This window comes from Mesocricetus auratus, unplaced genomic scaffold (assembly GCF_017639785.1).
Source record: "Mesocricetus auratus isolate SY011 unplaced genomic scaffold, BCM_Maur_2.0 Super-Scaffold_100038, whole genome shotgun sequence".
Lineage (NCBI taxonomy): Eukaryota > Metazoa > Chordata > Mammalia > Rodentia > Cricetidae > Mesocricetus > Mesocricetus auratus.
This window is the reverse complement of record NW_024429216.1, coordinates 8,812,383-8,821,753: the sequence shown is the minus strand read 5'-3', so window position 1 is coordinate 8,821,753 and position 9,371 is coordinate 8,812,383. Positions and strand designations below refer to the sequence as shown.

The window sequence follows — 9,371 nt, the reverse complement described above, 5'->3', positions numbered from 1 at the left end:
TAACAGCCTATGTGTATTTGGAGAGTGTAAACAGGAGAGGGAGAGGGAGGAAGTGAAGGAAAGGAAAATTGTGGCTGGGAAGGGGGGCAGGTAGGGGAAAGTCCCCTTCAAATTCTTCCTACACCCAGGCTGGCCCTGTGGCCCCCAGCTCTGACTCTGCCAGCGTTCTGAGCCAGGGTGCCCCCCCCCCGCCCCCTACCCACAGGGAAGTCTCAGGCTTCTGCCATGCCTGGGGGGGGGACAGACCACGACATAGAGAAACAGAGCCATAAGGGCTGAGACAGAGGGACAGACAGCAAGGAGAGAGACAGAAACGGAGCTGCAGAGGAGATGGGTCCTCTGTGAAAGCAAAGAGGTGGCCAGTGTAGGGCAGAGATGGAGAAGCCCAGAGGCTGCAGCCACCAGACTGTGGGCACAGCACTCATAACAGGAAGGCGGAAGGGCACAAGTTAGAGACCTTGGAAACTAGAGGAGGGGACAGTGGCCTGAGGGGAGAGGTAGTAAGAGCAAGACTGGGAGGCCAGGCACGATTTGCCTGTGGGAGGCGGGAGGCCGGAGTTTCAGGCCAGACGGGGCTACAAAGCCATCAACAGGCTAGCTGGCGCTACACAGCAAACCTTACGGCAGAGAGAAAGGCAGAGGTGGGCTGGGGGGCGGGGCAGTGATGTCCCCGGGAGAAGAGTGGGAACCCCATAAACAGAAGTGGGGGCACTGTCTGAGGAGTGCCAGGCCTAGGGGCTTGCCCTGATGGCCCGAGTCACCAAGACAGCCTGCAACGGACGGGCACGGTGTGTCACCGGCTGAAGGGTGGAGCCTTCAGTCCCCATCTAGTTCTGGGCTGGGCACATCCTCGGGCTCCTCCTCATCAAAGTATCGCTCTTCCTCATCCCGTGACACGATGTCCAGGTTGTCAAAGTCAGGGTTGTCATCCACCGTGCTGCAGAGAAGGGAGCTGTCAGGGCAGGGGCTCCAAGGCCAGTGGAAGTTGGGCGGTCTCCCCCGAGTAGGAGGGGCCTCTTTCAGGCAGGGAATCGGCTGCGCTGCGCCCATCCCTCGCTTTAACCCTGGAGTCTGGACACACAAGACACACACCCTGGGGAATGCTGGGCCTTTTGGAATCCAAAAGAGGTGTTTCCCAATCAGTCCACATAAAAACACTGGCTTTGGGGGCTGGAGAGACTGCCTAGGGCTTAAGAGCACTGCCTGCTCTTCCAGAGTTCAATTCCCAGCAACCACACAGTGGCTCACAACCATCTACAATGAGATCTGGTGCCCTCTGCTGGCACACATACATAACACTGTATATGTAATAAATCTTAAAGAAGAAAAACAAAGAAAAGAAAAAACCCAAAACACTGGCTTCTCTGCAGACTGGAAGTTGTAAGGACACCAGGGCCTGCAAGCTTCTCAGCTTGCAGGGCAATGTGGCACTTTAACTGTCCCCATAGCCACCCCAGGTCCACTATGTGGACCTGAGTCACCAAGGTAGCCTTTTTCCCTATTATTTTCTGTGCACAGGCATTTTGCGTACATATATGTTACTGCGCCACATGTATGCTGTGACACAGGGTCTCTCTGTGTAACAGTCTTAGCTATCCTGGCGCTCACTCTGTAGACCAGGCTGGCCTCGAACTCATAGAGATCTGCCTGCCTCTGCCTCCCGAGAGCTGGGGTTAAAGGTGAGCACCCTTAGTAAATAAATCTCAGCTCTCCTTTGGCACTGGTGTCCTTTGTGTCCCTCATCCTCCCTCTAGGCAGATCTCAGATGCCACCCACTGAGGCTCTGACAACACCCCCACTTCGGGGCTCCACCGCCAGTGGAAGTTGGGCGGTCTCCCCCCAGTAGGAGGGGCCTCTTTCAGGCAGGGAATCGGCTGCGCCCATCCCTCGCTTTAACTCTGGAGTCTGGACACACAAGGCACACAGGAGTGGAAATTGATTGTGGGACACATCTGGATCTCTGCTGCCCTACGGCTGCCAAGGTTTAGGTCCCCACCCCTGATGTCCTTGGGGTTACCTAGTGTAGTAGCAGGGCTGGCCCACAGGTGCCATGGCACATTTTACTCAGCCTCGGTGGCCCCAGCGGGCAGCGGATGAACCCCACTGCTTGCAGATCTGTGGGATGCCAGCATGGACCGCATAGCTGTGGTAACCAGGACCCCTGTTCCACTGAAGCTATTCATGGTCACGGCTCACGTGTCACTGGCCATCAACCCTCACCGATCTGACTGCACTGACTGACACCACCAGGACCCACGGCGGCACCCTACTCCAGGGGCCCCCAGCACCACCAAGGAGGGCCTTTGAGGCTGGGCAGGGGCCTGCTTGTGGTCCAGGGCCACGGATGCTGGGCTGGGAAGGGGAGGCACCTGTAGTCAAAGCCCCCATCCTTGCCATCCAGGAATCGCTGGTGCATGCGGCTGGTGAACTCCTCCCGCAGGATCAGCCTCTCCTCCGAGTCGGGCACCCAGGACTCCGAGTCCTTGTCTGAACTCTGGTCTGTGGAGATACCCAGGACGGTGACCTGAGGGCGTCTGACGAGCTACTGTCCTGTGCCCAGCCCCTTGCTATCCGGACAGCCTAATGCCTGCCCTCCTGGGGTGCACACTGGATAAAATGGGGATGCCACGCGTGCCGCAGTGGTCAGGAGATGGCAGGGCGGAGGGTGAGGGCAGAGGTGTCTATCGTCACAGGTCAGGGCCCAGCCAGGTGGCACACACGGGAACAGGCGTGGGGCAGGGTGTCCCGCTGCCGCCCTCACCTTCCTCATCACTGTCCTCCTCCTCCTCCAGGCAGGCCTCCTCCTCCTCTTGCTGCCGGAGCAGCTTTTGCTGAAGCTCTCGTTCCTGGTAGGACTGGAAGAGCAGGTCGGAGAGTGGGTAGGCCGGCGTGCTGGGGGAGCCGGGCCTGGGGGCCTGGGGGGCCGGCGTGCGGGCACTGAGCTCTTCCGGTGTGAGGTACTGTCCTATGTACTGCTCGTACAGCAGCGGGGCCCGGAACCGCATCTGCTCGTCGCTGAAGTACTCTCCTCCTGTGCAGGAACGAAGCAAGGTGGGCGGGCGTGGGCACGCGTACCCAGGCATGCGCAAAAGAGAGTGACCTGCTCGTAACATGTATGCAGTTGAGGTACATGATAAAGCCGCCTGCACATGCCTGAGGTCCTGTGGGACATTAGTACAGCTGGGGCGGAGCATGTTCATGTACCCAGGCCTGAGCCACTCTGTAGATCAGGCCGTCATCAAACTCAGAGAGCCTCTGGCCTCTGCCTCCCGAGCCAGGGGCGTGAAAGGCTACACCGGGCTCTTCCTGCACGGGCTCCACCAGCATTTTGTACAAGGTGGCCTTGTGCCCCTCCCTGGCTTCCAACAGCGCCTTTGCTGCATGGTGTGACGATGGGAACACCCAGTCCTTAGGGACACCTGATTATCACAATGCTCTGTAGGGTATCCTCAGCCACGGCCATCTAAGATGTCACTTCTGCCGTCACTTGAAAGGCTGAGGTAGGAGGAATCTGGGTTCAAGGACAGCCCGGGCACTATACTGTGAGACTCTGCTGAATTCTGACCCTGTCCACCCACCAGTCTCAGAACTCACCTCCAAGGATTTCTCTGGGTTCCTGCATTTGTACCCTGCCCCCTCTCCTCTCCTCTCTCTCTCTCGGTTTTGTTGAGACAGCGTTTCTCTGCGTAACAGCTCTGGTTGCCCTAGGATTCACTCTGTAGCCCAGGCTGGCCTCGATCTTACAGAGATCCGCCTGCCTCTGCCTCCCGAGTGCTGGGATTAAAGGCATGCGCCACCACGGCCCGGCTGTATCTTGTCACTGTCCCTCAGCTTCTGTCCCCGTTTCCTCCCTATCTGCCCCCCCCCCACCATCCCCCACACCTTGGATGAGCTCTCGAAGGGCAGCATAACGCCGGTTACGCAGACGGGTGCGCAGGGTGCGGGGCCGGGCAGTGCCTTGCCGGGCCACCTCGGCACAGTAGAAGTCGGCTCGGTGGTCCCCTCGCAGGTGGCCGAAGCAGGCCAGGTGCTCTTCCCGGAGGCCTGTGCGGAAGCGCTCCAGGAACACCAGGGGCTTCTGGTGGTACAGCTGGCCCAGGATGGCCACCTTCTCACGCTCTGTCAGGTCGGGCTCGCCCTGCTGCTGGCTGCACACAGGCAGGTGGCTGGCAGCGATGGCGTGCAACATGGCACTCACGGCGGGACTCTCAGCCTGGGAGGTGGCACCACTGGGGACGCCTGGCGCACTCTCCTTTGCTTCCTTGTCTTGCGACACAGATGGGACAGGAGTCGGGCTCAGCTCCCCCCAGTGCGCACGTCTGGGCTCCACGCAGTCTGCGGGTCAAGGGGAGTCTTAGTTAAAGGCTAACGGTGTCTGTCGGGAGGGGCCTGGGCAGGAAGTGGCTGGCTGTTGACGCGCGCCGTTCACATCTATTGAGCTCCCACTGCATTGTGGGGAATGTTGTAGGCCCTAGATAGATCATGGTGAGCAAGAGGTCAGTGACCCAAGCAATGAACGAAAGCAGGGAACATGGTAGGCATGCATTTCCCTGGCTATGTAAAAATAAACAAAAAGACAAGCAGGACACCTTTAATCCCGGCGCCTTTCATCTCGGAGGCAGGCAACCTCTAAATTCAAGGCTAACCAGGACTACACAGCGAGGCTAAGTCTCAAAAATAAAAAAAAACAAGCCAACAACAATAAAAATAAAAACCACCAGCCGGGTGTTGGTGCCAGCACTCAGGAGGCAGAGGCAGGCGGATCTCTGTGAGTTCGAGACCAGCCTGGTCTACAGAGCGAGTTCCAGGACAGCCTCCAAAGCCACAGGGAAACCCTGTCTCAAAAAACCAAAATAAATAAATAAATAAAAAATAAAAACCACCAATAATGATGGTGATGATGACGATAGAGCGTGCCTGAGTGAAGATCCAGGAAGGACAGGTGGCCATGTGGGGACAGCTCAGCTTCAAAGGGGAGGGCGACGGAGAGCTTGCCAGGAAGCGACACCGGGAGGGATGGCTCGGCAGGTAAGAGCACTGATCTCCCAGAGGACCCGGCTCGGCTCCCGCCACATACGTATACTGTGTCTCCAGTTGTAGGGGACACAGCATCTTCTCCTGGCCTCCCTGGCAATACACACTTGGGGTGCACAGACATTCACATGGACAAAACACCTACGCATACAAGATAAAAACAGGCAAGTTCTGAACTGATGGAAAAACCTGGAGTGCTGAGAAATTGAGTTCTGTGCTACCAAGCTACTCCAGACTGTGCCCATCTCCTGGTCATCACCTAACTTGTTCAGTGACTGCGGTGGCCGATAAGAATGACCCCCGTAGGCTCACACACTTAAAGGCTTCATCATCCAGGAGTGACTCTATTTGAGAGGACCAGAAGGGTTAGCGGGTGTGGCCTTGTTGGAGGTGTGTCACTGGGGGAGGGAGTTTATCAGTCTGCGGATCAGAATGTGCTGTCAGCTCCTGCACCAGTACCGCCAGCATGCTGACACACTCCCCAGGATGACAATGGACTAACTTTGAAACTAAGCAAGCCCCAATTAAATGCTTGCCTTTATAAGAGTTTCCTTGGTCACAGGGTCTGTCTTAGGGTTTTATTGCTATGAAGAGACACCGTGACCATGGCAACTCTTACAAAGGAAACATTTAACTAAGGGTGGCTGGCGGACAGTTTGGGGTGGGGTCCGGTCCATTACCATCATACGGGAACACAGCAGCGTGCCGGCAGATGTGGTGCTGGAGCTGACATTGAAATGACTGTCACACCGAGGGAAACTTGAAAGACCTCAACGCCCGCCCCCACAGTGACACACTTCTTCCAATGAGACCACGCCTCCTACTAGTGCCGCTCCCTGAGGGCGTTTCCTCACAGCAACAGAACGGTCACTGAGGCAATGATCCACCTCCCTGTATGCATCCCCACACCCCCCTGCCCATCCTCAAGCGCATACAAAGCCCTCAGTCAGGAGTGTGGGGTGTCCTACGAGCACTCCTATAGCCCCTGCCCCCGGGGGAGGGGGCATCCAGGCAGATACAGACAATCCAGGCAAAGACAGGCTCTGGGCTGAGCCAGTGGGGGCTGTTTCACAGGCAGGAAGAACTTCAGCCAATAGGAGAAAAGCGAAGATGGGAGAACCACGTGCTACTTTTAGATAACTGACTGGGGGGGGAGGGCGGGGTATGGATGCTGGGTTTCAGCCACTGAAGCAGGAGAGGTTGGAACTAGGGTAGGGGTCACGCGGTTGGAGGATGCTTGAATGGACAAGCCTTGGGGAAGGTCCAGCCTAGAGGACAGCCAAACTGTCCCTGAGACAGGGACACAGGCAGAAACAGGCTGGGTTAAGGAAGCTGCCATGGGTGCGGGGACACTGGAGAGGCTGTATCTATAGAATGCTGGGACATGGGCCTCCGGGCTCCCCCCAGAGAGCTGGAGACATGGTTTTATACACACAGGCAGGCATATGTATACATATGTCATCAGAGCCAGGCAGAGGGAAATGACGGATGGGGTGAAGGGGAGTGTGTGCAGACAGACCACACAGCAGACGACACCGGGCATCTTGGAGGAGGGCATGCCCGTGAAAGCTAAAACTCGGTCATCCAAAGGCAGACACTTCTTAACTGCTGGGACCTGTAACAGCAGGGTGTGTGGGGGTGTCTCTCCACAGACACAATTATATTAAGGCTTTTAAAAATTGAGACACTAGCCAGACAGTGGTGGCGCACGCCTTTAATCCCAGCACTTGGGAGGCAGAGGCAGGCGGATCTCTGTGAGTTTGAGGCCAGCTTGGTCTACAAGAAGAGTGAGTTCCAGGACAGCTAGGTAGATCTACACAGAGAAACCCTGTCTCGATAAACAAAAAATAAATAAACAAAAAAAAATTGAGAGATTATTCTGGATTAAATGTCCTAACTGCAGTAAGAGACCAAGGAAGGGCTGGAGAGACGGCTCAGTGGTTAAGGCTGCCCTTCCAGGGGACCCAGGTTTGATCCCAAGCACCCACACTGCAGCTCACAACCACGTGTAGCTCCAGTTCCAGGGGATCTGATGCCCTCTTGTGGCTTCTGTGGGTACCACGCACAGATATGCATGCAGTCCAAACCTCATATGTAGTAATGATGATGATGATGATGATACTACAAAGGTGACTGAGGAAGACCAGACACACTTAGGTGCCATGAGGGGGAAGCAGAGACTGAGCGCCGTGGACGCAGGTCAGCAAGCGCCAGAGCTGGCTCTGACTGGAAGAGATGAGGAATAGCCTAGAGCCTGCGAGGGAGCCTGGCCTTGTGGCTTGACTATTCCTGTCTGGTAATACTGAGTTTAGATTTCATCTATGTTCATTTTAAACACCCATTTTCTGGTAATCCAATGTAGCAGCCATGAGAAATAATGCAAAAGGCTGAGAAGGAGCAGCCTGAGAATCAGGGAGGAACCAGAGCGTAACAGCTCATAAAGCACGCTCGCCAGGATTGGGGGGTGGGGGTACAAAATCAACAGCATTGACTCCTCTAAGCCATACCGTAAGAAAACAGTCTGGGCAGGCGGTGGTGGCGCTCGCCTTTAATCCCAGCACTCTGGAGGCAGAGGCAGGCGGATCTCTGTGAGTTCGAGACCAGCATGGTCTACAGAGTGAGTTCCAGGACAGCCTCCAAAGCCACAGAGAAACCCTGTCTTGAAAAACAAAACAAAACCCCAAAACAATCTCCCCCCCCAAAAAAACCAACTATAAAGCTATCATAAGGGCCAAAGGCTTTCTATTTATTTATTTTTGATAAACATTCTTGGGAATGCTAGGACTACAGGGGTGCTCCACAGTTTCTGTGGTGCTGGGGACTGAGCCTGGGGTTTCAGGCATGCTGGACAAGCATTCCAACAATAAGCTACATCCTTGGTCCCTGGCTTTGAACTTTCCATCCTCCTGCCTCAGGCTCCTGATTCTAAGTCTCTCATACCATGTCACGTCCCAGACTCTCTTTAGGTTTGGAGGTATGGTTTAGTGGTAGCAAGTATAATTAGCATTCATAAGGCTCAGGGCTTAGGCCCCAGCAAACAGAAGTTTAAAAGATACAGAAAACATTAATGTATTTATTTTGAGGTGGGGACCTCACCTTACGGGCCTCACTTTGTGGCCTGGAACTATGTAGTTCAGGCTGGCTGTAATCTCAAGGCAAATTTCCTGCCTGGGTCTCTCAAGTGCTGGGGTTACAGGGTGAGCCATCATATCTGGAGATCGTAAAACATATACCACACACACCGACACACCCCACACCCCCCCACACACAGACACACCCCCCCCCACAGACACACCCACCACACCATACCCACCCACCACACCATACACAGACACACCCCACACCACACCATACACACAGACACAGCCCACACCCCCCCACACAACAGACACACACCACACCATACAGACACACACCGACACACCACACACACACACACACCCCACTGCGGCTGGAGAGTTTCAATGCAATGGGAGCTGTGGGTCTGACACGGCGAGCTTGCACGGGACCAGAGGAGAGCTAGCCTGGGACACAGCGAAGCTCACGCTGGCACAGGAAACGGGTAACTGGAGAGAGGTCGCCTGAGGCTGAAGCGTTCTCAGGGGAGAAGTTTACATTTGCTTGAGGCGCTGGCATGGTAAGAGACTCTGAAAGGGGATCTAAGAAAACGGAGGGAACTGTCCACCCGCCCCAAGGCCGGACAGCCTGACCTCAAAGTGGACCAAGGGCTGAAAATGCCGGTAAAGCGAGGTCACACTTCCTAGAGTTCGCAGCGCTTGCCGGAGCCGTTTCCAGGTCGCACCGCAAGGGCCCCCCCGACGCCTGCGCCCGGCCAGTGGCTCACCATCGTCGGGCTTCCTCTCCGCCGCCGTCCCGGTTGCCACGGCCTCCATCCCTGATCTCCGACCCACTAACCGCCGCAGCGGGCTCCGGAAGACAGCCGGGACCTTAAGCACTCGCGGCCATATCCGGCTATGCAAGCGACACTGGAGCGGCACCCGAGCACCCAAGTTCCGGGTCAAAGGTGGCCCGTCCCTCTGCGCATGCGTCGTCCCGCCCTCACAGTCAGGCATGAAAACGGTCGAGCGGATGGGTCTTCTCAAATTGGAAAGTCATCGGGGACCGTGTGTCTTCTGTTCGCTGCTGTAACTCCAGGCCCTCGCGTGGATTCTCGAGTATGCTTTTTAGTTTTTTTTTTGTGGTTTTCCGAGACAGGGTTTCTCTGTATTGTTTGGAGGCTGTCCTGGAACTCGCTCTGTAGACCAGGCTGGTCTCGAACTCACAGAGATCCGCCTGCCTCTGCCTCCCGAGTGCTGCGATTAAAAGCGTGCGCCACC

The 9,371-nt window shown here is 56.0% G+C and overlaps 1 protein-coding gene across 1 annotated transcript; it reads right to left on the bottom strand.

Moving 5' to 3' along the window:
• On the bottom strand, window positions 1-9,047 carry Ccdc97 (coiled-coil domain containing 97). The gene is made up of 5 exons (XM_005086595.4): window positions 8,879-9,047; window positions 3,883-4,335; window positions 2,762-3,031; window positions 2,370-2,499; window positions 1-937 (listed from the first exon to the last, which is right to left on the bottom strand). The coding sequence occupies exons 1-5, from the start codon at window positions 8,925-8,927 to the stop codon at window positions 817-819; spliced, it is 1,023 nt and encodes a 340-aa protein (XP_005086652.1). The 5' UTR covers window positions 8,928-9,047; the 3' UTR covers window positions 1-816.
• Between the last annotated feature and the right edge of the window lie 324 nt (window positions 9,048-9,371).

What these genes read in the sequence shown, in the direction of transcription:
- Ccdc97 (XM_005086595.4), bottom strand. Translation starts at nt 8,927, where the DNA reads ATGGAGGCCGTGGCAACCGGGACGGCGGCGGAGAGGAAGCCCGACGAT. An exon ending in GGAGAGGAAGCCCGACGATG is followed by an intron (nt 4,336 to 8,878) that starts GTGAGCCACTGG and finishes CTTGACCCGCAG; the next exon opens with ACTGCGTGGAGCCCAGACGT. An exon ending in CCTTCGAGAGCTCATCCAAG is followed by an intron (nt 3,032 to 3,882) that starts GTGTGGGGGATG and finishes GTTCCTGCACAG; the next exon opens with GAGGAGAGTACTTCAGCGAC.